Source organism: Cynocephalus volans, chromosome 14 (genome assembly GCF_027409185.1).
Source record: "Cynocephalus volans isolate mCynVol1 chromosome 14, mCynVol1.pri, whole genome shotgun sequence".
NCBI lineage: Eukaryota > Metazoa > Chordata > Mammalia > Dermoptera > Cynocephalidae > Cynocephalus > Cynocephalus volans.
The window spans coordinates 11,952,864-11,970,807 of NC_084473.1; the positions used below are offsets into that span (position 1 = coordinate 11,952,864).

The window sequence follows — 17,944 nt, forward strand, 5'->3', positions numbered from 1 at the left end:
GCTGTTAGTTCAAAGAGAAAGAGTTTGTTGGAAGCATTTTATCGAGATATAATTATTCTTTGATACTTTCTATAAGAATATCTGAGTTTTACTGATAAATTTCACTGATCTCTGGGGGTATAAACAAATTAGAGCAAACATTTATGCTTTGCTTTAGAGGACTTAGAGCATAAAGGGACTTTCTGGTTTTTTTACTAGACAGCAGAATGTGCTAGAATTTAAGGTGGAAGTATGTTTCAAAGACCTATTTATTGTAGAGTGTCCAAATTCTCACCAGTTGAATTGAGGGGAATGCCAGGATGAAGTAAAGAACATTTATGAAATAAAATATGACTTAAAAAGCTGAAAAATGTTTATTTCAGATAGATATATAATTTTGAACTAGCCTAATGAAAAATTGTTAATAGCGGTGGCTGAGTTACTTGCCTCAATAAATAGATTAAAAATAACTGGGTATGTTAAATCAATAATCTGTGTGCTTACAAAAAAACCCCTAAAGAATATTTGAAACTAGTATGCACTCATCATATGTTAAGACAGTTGCGCTGCTATATTGTTTTATTTTTCATCTTTATTAAAGTACTGTAATGGAAATCATTAACCTGTCTCCTGACCAAATGATTATAAATAAAGAGATTTAATCGAGTACCCTTGGCCCCTGACCTTTCCGGCTGGCCTCTCCTGACTTCCCGTGAGTTCTGCAGGGCCGGTGCCTTTTTCCTTCCCTGGCTGCTGGGGGAGCCTTTGTGTCTCAGACACAGCATCTTCACTAATCCTCAGAGCAGTGTTAGGATATCTATAATATCCCCGCCATTTCACAGAAGAGGAAGCGAAGCTCTGAACAGTTAAATGACCTGTCCCAGGTTCGTCAGCAAGAGAAGCAGGACTGGGCTCAGTGTTCTCTGAGAAACCCAAGGCTCACTCTGATAGAGCAAAGGAGCTCTTTCTGTTAAGAATGTGCGGTACCAAAAAAGAGAAAAAGGCTCCCACATTTTCCCCAAGCAAAATGTGTGAAAATATTTTCAAGCATTTCTGTGAGCAATTAGAAGAAAATATTTTGAAAGCCCTCAGGCATCCAAGCAGTCCTTAAGAAAGCATCTGCACAAGCTGCAGTGCTCATAGAGTTGGGTTTGGTGCCACAAACACTTGCGGATAACAGATCCATTTCTGTCAAAAATAGTTGTCAACTTCATTGTGTACTTCTAGCAAACGGGTAACTGGGACTTGCCCAAACAAATGTACCAAGAGCCTCTTGGGGCCACCCCTGGGTGGGTGCAACTGGGGAAGGGTTCCCTGCGGGGTCCTGCCCTGGGCCTCAGGGGTGCCCGTAGAACACAGGCTGTGTGCGTGCCCTTCTCTGCTACTCCTGTGACCCTTTCTTTTTTCCTTCTGCAGGAAAACAAGCCAGAGCAGTGCTTGGCTGGGAAGGGCCACAGTACTGGAGAGCAACCGTCCCATCTTGGCGTGGCCACCAGGTACCGTGGGACTCTTCTCGGGACTTTGCACTCCTTTCTGTGTCCAGGGTCGAGGTGCATGCGCATTGGATGCTGCTCGGGCTCACAAGCCTTGCACCTGGGTTCCAGCCCTGGCTCTGTGGTTCACTCCGTGACCCCGAGCGATTGACTTCAATTATTTTTCCCATTAATAAAATGGAGGTAATTGCTCCCTCAGATAGCTAATTTGCAAGGTAAATGTGAGCCTTAAATCACAGTCTTGGCATATGATAACCCTCCATATACAGAAGACGATGATGATGGTAAGTAATAGCCTTAACAATGACATGAAAAAAAGTTCCCTTCTAAAGGAACCTGCCTTTCTCTATGGTTTAAATATTTACTGGGACCTATGTTGGTACTTTTCTAAATGTTGGTATGGATTCCCATTAACTTGGCATAAGAGAGGTTAGGTTTGGAAAATATTGATCAGTGTTAGTTGTGTTTTGTCTTCAGGTTAATCTCTGTGTGAGATTTGAGGGTGACTTTTGAGGGCTGTGCCATCCCTGCTGATGATGATGACAATTTTATGTATCCACACTGAGCGATCTGCAGTAATATCTTCTACATGTTACCTCACCTTCACAGTATTCTTGTGCTTGAGAAACCCAGGGTTACATTTCTTATTTAGCAGACAGAAAATTAACTGAGGGCAAGATCCATATCTTAATCATTTCTGTACCTTGGAGGCCAATCCAGTGCTTGACACACAGTAGGCATTTCATAAGTGTTGCTGAACTATTGCTGAACTGATGAGATTTTCCCAGTATACTGCTGATTTGTAAAAGAGGCAGGTGTAGATTTCAAGTCCTCTGACTCCTGGCCATAGTTGTGTACCTTAACTATTTTAATTCTAGAATTCTTTGTTGGAAATAGAAAGCTATGTCCATGGCAAGTAGGGAACAATGTGATTTCTTTATTGTTTTCAGTGGAGAAGAATAGGGTGGAGATATGTGTGCAGGACCTGGAACTGTTGTTTTTGAAAGTGCCTCCCTCTCCAAATGGATGGGCTCACCCTTGCCTGGGACATTCTTGAAGGGAAACCTTTCTGTCTTCCTTGGTGGTGTCCCAGGTAGTGGGACACCTGGAAAGTGCTACTTTCCACCTGATGCCAGCTGATCTGTGCTCTCACGTGCCTCAGCCAAGCAAGAATGGGAAGGCAGTGGGGTGCTGGAGCTGGTGTATTTCTGTTCCTCACCCCCCCATCTCTGGCTCATTCCTTGCAGTTATTTGAGTACTTTCCCAACTGGGAATTTTGAGGTTGGCTCTGAGTGACTTTGAAAAGAGAAGGCAGGTGTGTTTAGGATGGATCACAGGCTGGGAATGTGCTGTCTTTTGGAGGGACATGTAAAGTAGCCAGGAGATTTTCAGTAAGTGGTTGTCACTCCTGTCAGTGAGACGGAACAGCACACTCTGGGATCAGGAAGATCTGGTTTGGAATCCTAGCTTTGCCTCTTAGTAACCCTTCAACCTCAGGCAAGCTACTTAACATACCTGAGCAAAGGTACCAGCAGGTGTTAATGTGATGTTAATATCCACAGGGCCAGGAGGAGGCTGCATAGGAGACAGTGGACCCGAAGAGGGGCACAGCAGAGACGTGACACTGTGTGTTCTGAGCAGACTGAACCGGAGGTTTAGCTGCACTAGAAACACCCTGCTTTACTGGAATTCTTCTTAAGAATCCTCTCTTGTCCTAGCAATACTTTCTAAACATGAGAGGTAGCACAGAGCAGGCTTAGGGCAGGGACTTTGTCACACAGCCTTCTGTGTGATCTGCCATCTGAAATCAAAGGCTGGAGAGGAAATCTTTTAAGAATAAATTAGGTTAATGAGAGCTAAGTTTAAGGATCAACCCAGGAAGCACAACTAAACAGAGTTGGATGTATTTTCCGAAGGTCTGTGAGAACCTTTGAGCTTATGTAGTGGAAGAGGGAGAGGGGTGAGTGGGGTGGTCCCTTCTCGGTAAGTCTCATCCATCAATGGTTATGTGGAATTGGAACAAAGCAAAGGTTTGACATTAATTCTATCTCAGTGTGCAGCTTTTATCCAGCTGCCACAAACATAGCAAGTTTTAACTCACAAAAGCAAACTTACAGCAAATCTTTGTGATATGTCATCATTCTGGGAGCAGGATGTCCCAAATCAGTCACAAGCCCAAGGTCCCAAGGCAAATATGTCAGTTGACATTCCTGCCTGCTTTAGTAAGACGTCGGTCAGCAAGCTAGCTTCTCTGCTCTTTTTAGAAAGCCTTGACTGAACCGGTGCCATTTTCTGTCATCATATCTTTGGCAAATTAATCCACTTCTCAGTGTCTCCATCTGTGAAATGGGGATCAGAATAACACAGACACCATAGACTCCATCTCAGGCGGCTGTAGGGGACAGTCAAGAGCGTGGGTCTGTGGCTACCTAGATATGTGTTCAGCCCTAAACTATGCAATTTGAAATAGTTTAAAATATACTCTTTTGGTCAAATGCTTGATGTTTGCCAATTCCATCCAATCTTATACCCTTGGGGAGGTGGGCCTGAGGCTGAGAGTTAAGTTTAGAAGGGATAGAATGTGACAGCGCTGCAGGACATGGCGCCGTCTTAGGCGGTATCACCACTGTTGTTCTTAGTCTTTCTAGCTGCAGGGGGAGGAGCCCAGGAGGGTACAGGAAGCAGCAGGGTGCTGCTGTGGCTTTTCCCATGTGGCAACAGCAGCTGCGAGCCACTCCTGCAGCTTACGTGCAGCGCTGTGGATTTTCTTACTATACAATACAATCATATTCAAACGCTGATAAAAAGTGCTTTTCCCAGTTAGAGAGAAATGTTGCACTATTCATCATTCTGAATTAGTCACACGGCACATCTTTATTAAACCTGAAAAGATGAAGAATTGACTCTTGTGAAGAGGTATTGAGATTTTGAATAGAACTAATATAAAGTTCTCTTGAGAAATGTAAATCTTTTCATTTATACTGGCATCTTACTTAGGCTTTTAGTCTCCTTATTAGAGTCATTCAGTTGACTGAAAAAAAAAAAAAAGGTGTCAGAATGTTTTCCTGATTGACAGAACAGTCCCTGAAGTACCATAATTGAGCAGCTTGTCACCATACAAATAATTAAAATACCATTTAGAAACTGTACACTGTAACAAGTGCTAGCTCAGATGTGTTCACAGCTACTCGTCTGAATGCAGATCTTCCAGTGGTGTGAGCCCTTTTGTTTTGTTTTGTTGCTTCTTGCAGACACTGTAGAGCAAGCAGTGGTTAATGAGCCATTGCAAGGGTTGGGGGGTTGGCTCCTGATAGGTGGTATTTTGTTCCATGCAGGGTGGCAGAGTCCAGAAGGAGGCTGGCACAAATGACCGTTTACTTGCCCTAAGCTGAAACTACCAGCAGCCAACTGAACAACTCCCATTTAGTTTTTGTGTCTGTGTGTTCCTTTCTGTGTTCCTTCAAACATGGCACACTGCACGGATTTCGTTTTGTTTTTTTAAAGCAGCAGATGGAAGTAACAGCTATCCTGCCTTGCTGCTGCATCCTGCCGGCAGAGGCACACATCAATCTGTTGTCACCAAGAGCTTTAGTTCACATTTGGATCTCAATTCATTCCAGACTGGTTGGAACAGAAACATCTTCCTCTTCAGTGAGGGGCCTGCAGCCTCTTTTCCCTCTTGCTTGACTAGGGAGTCTTTGTTCCCGGGCATTAGTCAGGCTGGACTGGCTCCAGGACCATGTCTACCCTGTCTGAAAACCTGCAGGTTGTTGGTTGAGAAGAACCAATATTGTTCGTAGGATCCACAGATGTTGGAACTAGAAGGGGTTTTGTTAGAACATATTGTTTTACAGATGAGCCGACTGGAGGCCAGAGAGGAGTTCTCTAGTTGTGAGGCCTTTGCTGGGACTCCGGTCTCCCAGTCCAGGTCTTTCCAGGCTGTCACCTGCCTGCATCCTGAGCTTTTTGTGGGTGGGATGCAGTTTGTCCCTGTGCATTTTAAGAGAGGAAATGACTGAAAGATAAGTGGATAACAGCCTGAAGTTACTGTGGGCTTGAAACCGGGCTTTTTGACATTGTAACTGCAGTGCCATTTCCACTCTAGTGTTAAAAGAAAAATTTAGACAAATAAAATTTAACTGAGTTTAATTGAACAAATAATGTTCAGTGAATCAGGCAGCTCCCCAAACCAGAGTAGGTTCAGAGCGACTCCAGGGCCACGTCACGGGCAGGTAACATTTGTGGACGGAAAGAACATGGAAGGGAGGTAAGAAGCAGCTGGATTGGTTAAGTTTCCCTTATTTGCATGTGGTTTGAAGAGCTGACCACCTGTGATTGGCTGAGAGTCAGCTTCTGTGATTGGCTGAGACGCTGCGACTTGTTACAAGAATAGGTGACAGTCTGTTTGAGCATCAAGTTAGGTTCTGGTTCACTAAGTCCGGAGAAACCGTTAGGCCAAACTTAATTTAACACTAGAATCAGACCGCAGTGTCACTGGATTGTTCCATCCATATGGAGCTTAGTCCTGCCTTGGATCAGGCAGAATCCTAGACTATGCTCTGTCCTTCTCCTTTGACATGTCACCTGGCGCCATGGCTTATTCACCAGGGCTGTGTCCCAGTGATCGCCCCTTGTGTGTCTCCCATTCAGTTTGCTGTGTTGTGGTTGTTTAGACAGAAAGCCCTGTGAGAGCAGGGCTAGGTTGTTTGCTGTAGCATCAGCTCCTGGCACAGTGGGGATCAATGTTGGTTGAATGAGCTCTATCTAGTCCACCAGCCTGAAGCCCACAGACCCCTCTCCTGGGGCCTGGGGATCAGGAGCTTAGGGAGGGGCAGCTCATTCAAGGCCTGGAAAGAGCCAGATGTCCATACAAGATGTGGCGGAAGTCACAGAGAAGGGGGGGTGCTGGGTGACAGTGTCCTCTACATCTCCCCAGTACTGGGTGGTATTGGATTATAGGGAGAGCTTCTTGAGTGAACACACACAGGGTTGGAAGGAGGTAGGTTGCACAGGAGATCTTAAGTGGGAGGCCAGGGGGAAAACTGCAGGTAGGAGGAGGAGAGGACATTAGCATTAGAGGTAAGAGCTTTTCAAGATGAAAAGATAGGATGGAGCTCTGAGTATTTGCTAATCTTGCAGAATGGGACCTACTGAGCTGAAAGCATGGAAGGAAGCCCTTGAATGGTTGGGACTCGCCTGCTTTGGGGCCACTCAGCCTTTTTCATTTAGTCTACAAACATTTATTAAGCACCTCGTGCTGGCCAGTTGCTTGATTGGTTAGAATTTGGTGCTGACAACACCAAGGTCCAGGGTTCGATCCCTGTGTCCCTGTACTGGCCAGCCACCAGAAAAACAAAACCAACCAACCAACCAAACAAATATTAAGCACCTCATGTGGCCTTGAGACATTTTTTAAAGATAATGGTCCTGGGAAGCATAGCTCATTACTACTGGGTTGGGGATTATGTCACAGCAGGATTTTAATCTCGGGAACAACTAATTACTGTTGTGCTTTACATGAGCTATAAAGAAAATGAGCCTGATTCCCACCTTGCACCTCCCAGCGTCCCACCAACAGGAGCATCAAGAGTTAGGGGCATTGGCCTGTGGATTCTGTGTGGGCAAATAAGGTTGTATCCCTTGCTTGTGTGATAACTGCTGAGGGATTGTGGAGAGTAGAATTGGCAAGTCTTCCTTGTTTTCACTGCCACCTGCTTGTAAGTCCTAGAAGTGCCCTGATTGTTTGGAGTTGTATATTTGAGGAGGTTTGTATAGGAAACTGATGAGCCTGGACTTGTTGAAATTTGGTCTCCTAGGGCTTGGCCTGCAGCCTCAGATGGGAAGAGAGGCAGAGAAGGGAGCATTTGTCAGTGTCCTCCTAGTCCAGGAGGGAGTTTAACCCTGCTTATCAAGACTACAAACCTACTGGTTTAAAATAGAGTGATGATAGCTAATAAATAGGCAGGTGAGTGAGGAAAGGCAGCTCCCGTGTGAATAATGCAGGAGCTGCATGAATGGCCATGAGAGAGTTCATTGATAAATTTCATGCCAGATGGTCAATGGCCACCCAGCAGACAGCACTCAGGAGAGCCCGATTGACTCAGTCATTGATTCAGAGCCAATGCAATTTTAATGGCTACCCAGATGCATGTTCTAATTGGTGATTACATCATTGTGTGTTTCAGAATAAAGCATGAATCATCCTCCAGTGATGATGAGCACGCAGCTGCCAAGCCGACGAACGCAGGCCACCTCCCTCTTTTGTCTAACGTCAGTTACAGAAAGACTCTCCGGCTCACTTCAGAGCAGCTGGTGCGTCTCCCGTTGTCACCGCGGTGTTGTGAGTCCTCGCCGCGCTAGTGTTCCTTTCACTTCCGCTTCCTGGTGTGCCTGCGACCCTCTGGGGACCCCAAGCCCCTCAGTTGTCACCCCATGTTTCCACCCTGACGTCCCTTTTGTCTTCCCCTTTTTCTGACCCAGCCCTGGAGGCTCTTGTTTTCATGAGCTGGGAGGAAGGCAGCCTGATCGAGATAGTCTGTCTTGAGGTATCAATGACTCAAAGGTGTTTTCATTTTAAGAGAGGTGTTTGTTATCTCAACTGTATCCCTTAAATTGGTGGAAACCAAGCTGTTGTGATGGGATTTAGAGAATTTCAGGTAGTAAGGAGCACCATCTGGTCCCAATGTCCTTTTTTTTTTTTTTTTTGCTTATGTGTAAGACCAGTTATAACTAGGTCCCTCTCTTCCCTGGGTCCTCTTTTAAACCGTGACCTGTCAGTGAGCAAATATCCTTGCTTTTTTGCAAAGTGTTTTACATTTATCCTAAGAGTTAGTGGGGAGCCAGGCGTAGTTGTGATGGTTTTTAATGGGAAAAGAAAATGAACAGGCCCAGATAGCCCTTTAAGCCAGTTGTGGTCCCAGCAGCCTGGGAACCTCTCTGTGTGGCACATGGCTCCCAGCAGCAATGCAGGGGACCCTGGAGTTGGGGAGCCTTGTGGGTCTGTGCAGCCCACAGGGCCTTAAGCAAAGGGACTCAGAACTGCAAAAGGTAATTTTGCTTTCTGAATTCAGTGTGATTTCCTTGGGTATAGACTGTGTTCTTCTGGGTATGAGGTGTGCATTTCCCATTTCTGTCAGTGTGACAATCATTAAATGCCTGGTTATTTAGGGAAATGCTTTCACACTTGGCTGAATGTATTTGTGTCCCTAAATCATGACTCTTCATATTTAGTCATGGACTGGTTAATTCCTGTTCTGGAATTGTGATTTATTGGGCCAAGCCTCATAGTCTGTCATGTAAGCCTGTCTAATGATCCACATCCAGAAATACCGGGTCAGGTTGGCATTATCCTCGCAAGTAGAAGGCCTCTGTAGGAGGTGGGTGCTGCATTGCAGGCGGGCCTGAGAGAGCTGAGGTTTAGGTCCTGTCCAGCCTCTGAAAGTACTAGAACAGGGAAGGGGAAAAGCAGAAGTGTACAGTGGCCCAGGGCAATGATTTGTTTTTTAAGGCCTAATCCTGCTTCTTGTGGAACAGAAGCCAAATGATTTTCAATCTGTGCCTTCCCCTCAAGTGGACAAAGAGTTCATGTTTTTCAGAAAAGCTTGAAGTTAAAGAATGGCCCAAATGACGTGGTTTTCAGCGTCACCACACAGTACCAAGGCACCTGCCGCTGCGAAGGTACCATCTATTTGTGGAACTGGGACGATAAGGTCATCATTTCTGATATTGACGGGACAATCACGAGGTAGGTGCAGCTGACTTGGGGGCCATGGTAGATTTCTTGACTCCAGCATGGGACCTCTGGGCCTGGAGATGGCAGTTTTGTTCTCCTCCTTGGGTGCCACCATGAGACTTGTACAGTTCAGTTTCTGGTGTGGTTGGACCTGCTCATGTATTTTAGTTCCTTGAATTCAGTAGCTGCATTTAGGGCTTGGGTATCGTTTCTGTCTGGGGTATCATCTCCCTGACGTTGTTGCTTTGGGTGCTTCTGAAGAGCGCCTTTTCTGAATGGCCTTTTCACTTTGATTTAGCAAGCCAAGGGCCTAGGTACATGATCAGACTGAAGGTGCCCTTTTGCAGATCACCATATCCCCCCATAAGCATTCCCATTTGATCACTTGAGCCTTAGGCTTTCTACCCAGAAAGGAAAGTGGGTCTCGTTTGCATTTTTGATGAGGCATGAATAGTGTAATGAATCCGAAAGGGCTTTTTGCTCCTTGCGTGACCTTTTCATTTTATTTTTCTCATTTTTCTCTTTACTTAGATCTGATACTCTTGGCCACATTTTGCCCACCCTTGGGAAGGATTGGACCCACCAGGGCATTGCTAAACTGTACCATAAAGTGAGCCAGTGAGTACACGGTGCTTACCTCCCATCTCCCACGCTCTGCTGGTGTGTGCATGACACTCTGCACACAGAGTCTTTCCTGCCAGGGCACTGGGTGACTTGCAAAGAGGGCTGCTCTGAAACCACGGAGAGGCAGTGGGCATGGGGGTGGTGGTGGAGTATCCTGAGTGCACAGTGAATCCTGGCGACTCCAAATTTAAATTCAGTATCCAGAAACGAGAAAGGAAGTGTAGGGGAGTCCAAAATTGCTAGGAGAAAGAAGAAGGTGGCAGCATTAGGGGAAGGACTGAGGTTCAGTTCATACCAAATAATGTCACAGACAAGTGGAGGAAGAAATGGTGGGCTTACATATGCCAAGTGATTTCCTATTTGCTAAAAAGTTGCAGATTCCCAGCGAATTTCAGTTGTGGTACAGGTCCAGCCAGCAGTGCACATCGTGTCCACCTGGTCTGTGGAGCACTCTGGTGAGTGGCCAAAACTTAGAACAGCACCCACCGTGGGGCCCACACCTGGATGTCAGGTGGAAGAGTGGTTCTCAAACTGCTGTCCTGTGTCGGGCATGAGAGATACTTCACTAAATCTTTATAAGTAATTCTGAAAAGCATGAAATAGCATTTCTATGTCTAGATGAGTGGAATTAACTCAGAGCTATTTGTTCAAATTCCCATAGCTGCTAACCGGCAGAACTCATTCAGACCCTGGTCCACCCAGCTCTGCTGTTGATGACCCCCCGGGTTCAGAGCCATCCAGGGATTCTCCCCCTCACACCAGCGTGCCTGGTCCAAACCTAGACCCACTTGCTCACAGTTTCTCCAACTTGCTGTGAACTAGTGTCTCCCACCTGAGTGAAACCTCTCCCTCCAATGTGTTCTGTTCTCCAGCCAGTTAGAGCTGGTGGGTGCCTTGATCTGAATCAGGACAGCCCTGTGTTGCCATGGGTGAGGAAGCGAATGTCAGGATGGAAGGCCCAGGGCAACCAGCCAAAGCTCCTTCTGGAACTCTGTGAACACATACGAAGATGAATGAAACATACTTCCTTGCCCCTCATTCATTCACTTATCCAATGTTTATTGAGTGCCTGTTAGTGCCAGGTGCTTGGGATTGTCATGAACTAGACAGTCTCCCACTCTGGGACCTCATGACTAGGTAGGGAGCGGTGGCTTGGAGAAAGGACCTTATCTCCTAGTGGGATTAAAAGCTTTGGATTTCTTCTTAGATGCCCAGCTTGTTGATTTGACTTTATTTTTCTAGATTTCATCTTTTGCTTCCAAAAAAATTTTTAAGAAGGCCAGGATTATAGTGTATCTTCCTCCTTCCCCTACCACCAAGCTAATCCATTCCCTAGAAGTAGAACGACTGAATGGTTTGGTTCTGTCTTGCTGTACTTAAAAAATTCATTTACAACGCCCTTTGCCCCCCAGCCATATGTGCTCACGTTATTTAATTATATATCATATCTCTCTATGTCATTACATGTAGGATTTACCTTATTCTTTTTAGCTGCTGCACAAAATTTTACAATGTGGATATACCGTATTTTATTTAAATAGCCCTCTAATTGTTAAGTAGTTTCCAGTTTTTCACTATTCTAATAGTGATTTGGTTAAGTGGTTACATATAATGTTTATAATATGTAATGTGTGTATAAATAAATAAAGAACACATACTTAGAGAAGTACTGCTGTAAAGTAGATTCCCAGAATAGAACTGAAGGGTCAAAGGATGAGCACATTTAAAGATCTGATCACTATTGCCGAATCACCCTCTGAAAAGGTTCTCCCAGCCTGTGCTGATGTAGGTGGTGTGTGTGCAGGCCCCTCCCCACGGCCTCACCGTGGCTGACCTTGCATTTAGAAGGATCAATCTGTTCATGAGCTGCCTCCACTTGCATGACACTGAAAACTGCATCTATTTTTAGTTGAAAGAAAATAACCCTCATGGGTCAGGATATTGAGTAGTTCACAGCCTGATTCAGTCTGATTTTTGGAACATGAATCTATTCCTGTCCTTAGTGTAATATTAAAAAAACACAGTCACATTTTTGGGAGGTGGGCTCTTGATTTGTGTCTCTCAGCTTTTCCCAGAATAAGATATCCTCTTAAAATCGTGTAGCCTACCGAAGAACACCTGATCATTCTTGCCTTTGATGGATTGGGTTCGAATGAGTGAAATCTGTTGGTTAGGATCTGAGACTGCTGCACATTACTTATATCATCACTGTGGCTGGGAGGTAGGAGCAGAAAGCAACGTGGAGATGGACATTTGTTTGCTCACTGAGTTTGACACGTGTCCTCGCCAGCGTACCCAGACAGTTGGGCCGTGTGATTTGCAGCAGTGGCCAGGGCTTCCCGAGCCACTGTCCCAAGTACGGCTTGGCCATGGCTTCGGGGGCTTCGTACTCAGCACCTGCAGGGTGCAGCGCCAGCTCCTTGCTGTGGCTTTCACAGCCTGGACCTCGGGGTCCCAGCCTTCTGTGCGCTCCTCATTTTCTGCTGCTCCTCAGACCTTCTTGCTCTCATCCAGGCGAGAGAGCTCCCCACTTGGTGCTCCTTTTCTCATCTTCGCCTTGCTCACGGGACGGCTTCTGTCTGACGTGCCTTTACCTCTGATTTTTGCCTCTCAACATTTTTTCTGCCTTTAATGACTGGCTCAAACACCACAGTCCTCAGAAGCCCTTCCAGGCCAGGATCCGTGACCCCAGGCAGCTGTCCTCAACTCCGCCTCCACCGGGATTCTTGGGCTCTTTCTTGCTACCCAAGGGCTTAGGCCTGGCTCATGGGCCTCGATCTCCATCACGGAGTAGCAGCACAGGCTGGGCACGGACTCCCGTAGCCGTCCATTGGTTCAAGTGAGTTCCCACCCTGGCTGTGTCTCACAGGCCTCCCTCGAAGGTCTTCCGCAGCCACAGCTGGAACAGGTGGCACGACTGAGACTTGACGAGGGTTTGCGACTTGCTGTTCTGATGGGGCCAGGCCATTCTTGTGAAGTTGTGTTTGTGATTACCCAGAGAGATATTTAGAAAAGCGCTCAGCATGCTAGAGTACCAGGAAAAAGATGCCCTTTCATTTAGGATTTTTTGAACTCCTTACTGTTTCCTGACTCTGTTTCCCTTGAATTTGGGCACCACTTAAATTTTATGCTTGGCGGTGTTTGTCTAATGGAAAAACCAGCCTTGCAGATAGCCACTTCCCTGGAAACAACAGAACATGAGAATCATTTTGTTTGTCTTTTGCTGAATTTAATGACTTCTTTGAATATGGGCAGCCCATGAGAAGTGATCTGTAGGGCAGATTGTCATCTTGTTCATAGAGCAGGTATAAAGCTTGCTTGTTATTGATTAAAAAGAACTATAGCAAATGCAAATGGGAAATATATGAAACTCCCTCATATCCAAATATGTTTGATAAGTAGAAGGAAAGTAAAGAAGGACTATTTCCTAAAATATCTACATCCTTGAACTAAAATGTCTTTTGGGGCCTAAATTTGGACAATAATCGCTCGAACTTTCTACCTTATTTAATATATATTTTTATATTCATGTAACCAGAAATCAGCGTCTCCATGATTTAATAAGAATGAACACGTACTGTGTGTTCACAGATAAATCAGTTCACCTGTGGCGTAAGGAATATTTGTCTTCTTAAGCCAGTATTTTAAAAATGGGAAATCATCATTAGTAGATTAATTAGGGTCTTTTTTTCCCTCTCTTGCCCACAGCAGCTCATTCTTTCTTTCTCCTGATATTGTCTTAGTTTATTTCAGTCATTATTCTTTGCCAGTAAAAGATAGGATGAGGTGGTGAATAGAAGGTCTGACTGGGAGTCAGGGGCCTGGATTCTGGAAGCAATAGTCATTAGCTCACCCTAGGCCTTTGGCCCAAGTTATGTCTCCCACTCTGAGCTTTGGTTTTCTCATCTCTAAAATGAGAAATTAGACTAGATAATCCCTTAGGTCGTTGCTAGCCCAGAAGTGCTTTGCTACTGGGTTGTGTGGCTGAATTACACAAGTCTGTGTGTCTTACAGCTGAGAGTTGTTTTTCCAAGCTGAGCCTTAGTTGGAACTGTGAAGGATTAGCTAGGCTCTGTGTTTGTGCACCTGCCGTGCACCAGGGACCGTCCTTGGTGCTGTCAAGGATGGTGAGTAGCCTGTCCCTTCCAGGAGCTCATGATCACGTAGGAGGGGACATTCAGAGCTCCCTGTAATGAGGCAGTTGGGGAGGGAGTAAGTATAATGAGAGAGATGCTGATTTTATAGGGTGTTAGTGAAGGAGAGATGAATTCTGATTGGCTGAAGGTGTCAAAGAAGGTTTCAATGAGAAGGTGTCACTTGAGCTGAGTTTCATGAATATCAGAGGTGAGTTTCATGGATAGGATTTCAAAGGATTGGGAGCTCATCCTAGGTGGAAGTGGGAGGGAGAGGAGAGGCTGGGAGATGAGCGAGTGCACGGTGGGCTCACGGAAGGGAAGGCTTTGGTGCAGAGCGTGGAGTGGGTTGAAATGAAACAGGAAGGTAGGTGGGACCAGAGTGTAGAGGGCTGTGGGGGCCTGGGTGAGGTGCAGAGCCTTCATTTCCTAGGGTGGCAGGTGATGAGCCTTTCCTTAGGACTGCATGTGGGACCTCAGAGTCCCTTTCCTTTACAACAGCAGCTCTCAACAAAGCGTGATTTTGTCTTCCATGGGATATATGGCAGTGTCTTGGGACATTTTTAATTGTCAGGACGAGTGTGTTATTGGTACCTGGTGGGTGGAGGCCAGGGATGCTGCTAAATACCGTACAATGCAGCATTGTAGGGACCTCTTTCTCCCCAACAAACATTTACCAGTCTAAGATGTCCTTGTTGAGAAAGCCAATCTAGAAGCTCATCTTGGAAAGTGCTCTCAAAAGTAGTCTTTCTGTTTTAGTCCGTTTTGTGTTGCTATATAACAGAAATACCTGAGACTGGGTAATTTATAAAGAAATTTGGCTTATGATTCTGGGACAGCTGCATCTGGCACAGGCCTCAGGCTGCTTCTACTCATGGTGGAAAGTGGCAGGGAGCCAGCAGGTACAAGCAGATCACATGGCGAGAGGAAGCAAGAGAGAGAGGAGGTGCCAGGGTCTTTTTAAACAACGAGCTCTGGCGGGAACTAATAGAGTGAGAACTCACTCATTAATTCCCCCTCCCCCAGGGAGAGCATTAATCCGTTCATGAGGGATCCGCCCCCATGACTCAATCAGTTTCCAACACTGCCACATTGGAGATCAAATTTCCACATGAGTTTTGGAGGGGACAACACATCCAAACTCCATCACTTGCCAAACTACTTACCTCTCTGGGTCAGTGTTTTTAAGAGAGATGTAAAGTAGAAAACTCTTTGCTAAGGCTGGGTATGGATTGCTTTCTCTCTGTGCTCTGGTGTTTCCCCAGGGCCCTGCTGCAGCTGCCAAGACTGCTGGAGGCACAAGGGCGCTCTCTGTGTGTATCGCACCTTTTTTCACCCACCCTTCCGACCCCTGGGTCCCACTCTGCCCTGTCACCTGTCCTGTGTCTGGAATTGTTGCTTTTTCCTGTAGTACTTTTGAATAAAATTAGCATCTCAGACCCCTGCAGGTGGCAGCTTTTAGGACTTTGATGTGAAGAGCTATACATAGAAATAGTGATTCTTTTAAAAGATCACATTATTTAAACAGCTAAAATACGAAGATGTTTAGTAATTAAAATGGTTACTTGATATAGGCAGATACATGCCTGTATGCCAAACAAGCTGATATTTCTAGATTTTTTTTGACTTGAAACTTTCTTCTTTCTCAGTTTTGCAGAACATATTATTAAGCAATTCTAGAGCCAAGTCCTTTGGTTATTCTAAAATGTTCTTGGTAGAATAGGAAGTGGATAGTTTGTGTTTGTTCAATTGGCAAATATTTACCAGTTGTCTGCTACATGCCAGGCACTGTTTTTGGCACTGGGGTTATAACAAGGGATGAGACAAAGTTCTTGTCCATAGAGTTTAGGGACTAGTGAGAGGTACAGTCAAACAAGGGACTGTAGCCTAAGGTTAGTGATAGGTACCATGAGAAAGAACAAGGGGCTAGTCTCTGGGCGAGGCGTGAGAATGTGTGTTTTGTTGTGTTAGAGGGTCAAGGGAAGGGCCCCCTGGGGAGATGGGACTTGAGCAGGGACCTAGATAAGCAGAGGGAGCCAGCAGGCCCTAGAAATGGGGGGGTCATATCCCAGGCAGAAGGAACAGCATGTGAAACTGCCCAGTGCAGAAATGAGCTTGGCAAGTTAGTGGGACGATAAGATCCGTGTGCTTTGCCAGGAGTGAGGGACCGGACAGTTGTAGTAGATGGGGCTGTAGAGAAGTGTGGGGCCAGGTCTTACGGCCTTGTGGGCCATGGCAAAGAATTTGGATTACATCTGACAGGTGGCAAACCTGGGGAGGAGGGTTTTGAGCATCAGCGGATCAGTTTTAAGTTTTCTTAGGGTACAGTGTGGAGACCTGATGGAAGCAGGGAGACACTTTAAAGCTGTTGCAGCCGGGGGAGCCTAGAGGCCGTGGTGGTGGGGACAGGGTAGTAGCACTGGGGGTGCTGAGGGATGGTTTGGGGTAGGCATTGGGGTGGAGCTGAGAGGACCTGCTGAGGAAAAGTAGAAACCAAGGGGCCCCTGAGATCCTGGCTTCACATCTGGTTAGTGAGAGATCCATTTGCAGAGGTAGAGAAGACACGGGAGGAGTCCCGGTGGCTGTGTGGCTCCAGCCAGGAGCAGGGACGGGCAGTATGAAGGGCACATGTGCTGGTGGGTTGGCCAGTCTGCTCCACCTGCCCCTTGGTGTCTATAGCAGTAAAACCAGGTTGTAGCAGTAAAAATACCACCTAGGGTTAGGCTGGAATGAAGGGAGAGAAATGAGTGGATAGGTACATACATGTAGCACAGCTGGCAAAACTGAGCCCTGGGCATGGGAGGGCAGCGAGGACTCTAAGGCAGGCACCGACATGGGCACCCAGCCATGTTCTTGTGGGGATGAAGCCACAGGCTGTGGAGCACTCAGTGAGTACAGTGGCATGTGTTTAGGCTTGTTTTTCAATCAGAAGTGAGATTGTACAGAATGTGGACTTTGCATGTTGGGGAACTTGCAGCAGTGCCGTTCTTCCTGAAGCAGAGGTAGGTCAGGGTTTGTGAATGCAAGAGGGTTCCATTTTGTGATGCCATTAAATGTGGACCTTTTGTCTCTTTTTCAGAAATGGGTACAAGTTTCTCTACTGTTCTGCACGTGCCATCGGGATGGCAGACATGACAAGGGGCTACCTGCACTGGGTCAACGAGAGGGGCACGGTGCTGCCACAGGGACCGCTGCTGCTTAGTCCAAGCAGCCTCTTCTCTGCCCTGCACAGGTGCTGCCCCCGTGTAGTCCGCTCGCTCCTCACGCCCAGACCTTTTCAGACCCCTTCTCTTCCTCGCTGGAAGCTTTGCAAGAACAGCCTCTTACCTGGTCTTCCCTAACCAATAGGCATGCTCCCTAGTGGGCAACAGAAAAGTCATCCTAAAATGCAGGGCTAGCCCCATCATCCTCGTCAGTTCCCCTCACTGGCTCATCAGGCTCTGGGGATAAAGTCCAGGTTCATTAGCCTGGCACCTGGTGACCCTTCATGACCTTCCACTGCCTTCCTCTCCAGTTTCTAAAACTCATTCGCACTGAACCGTCTCCACTCTCCAGACCATATTCTCCACTTGAGCCTTGCACCTGCTGTTCCCCTTTTCTGGGCAGCTCTCTCTCCCTCTCTCACTGAGTGGCCTGGCCGAGTCTTAATGGCCCTTGGAGAATCAACTTGTATCTCATCTCATTGGGGAACCTAGTCTGGGTTAAGTGGCCTCTCTTCCAACCACCACCGTCCAGCTGGCCGTGGACTCCTGTTACACTTGTTCTCTCTCCGAGTTCTGGGAGCCCTGTTTATTTCAGTGGTCTTCTAAGAGGCCACTAGCCAATTGCTGACTGCCCTCCTGCCTTCACCTTCTGGGCTGTGTGCAAAGCAGCTGAGCCAAACTAGCTGAGGTCCTGTGGAGGAGGTAGGAAACCTCTGGACTTCCCTGTAGTTTGAGGCTCAGGGCAGTCTCCTGGATGTCTCTCAAAGCATAACCTATTGT

The 17,944-nt window shown here is 46.4% G+C and overlaps 1 protein-coding gene across 4 annotated transcripts in view; it reads left to right on the forward strand.

Annotated features, from left to right (window-relative positions):
* Positions 1–17,944, forward strand: part of LPIN1 (lipin 1) — a 95,208-nt gene that overhangs the window by 67,275 nt on the left and 9,989 nt on the right. For all 4 annotated transcript variants that reach the window (XM_063077887.1, XM_063077888.1, XM_063077889.1 and 1 more), the window contains exons 14-18: positions 1,396–1,475; positions 7,658–7,784; positions 9,068–9,216; positions 9,736–9,822; positions 17,041–17,193. In XM_063077887.1, the coding sequence (XP_062933957.1) occupies positions 1,396–1,475; positions 7,658–7,784; positions 9,068–9,216; positions 9,736–9,822; positions 17,041–17,193 (596 nt within the window). The remainder of the gene's footprint in view (positions 1–1,395; positions 1,476–7,657; positions 7,785–9,067; positions 9,217–9,735; positions 9,823–17,040; positions 17,194–17,944) is intronic.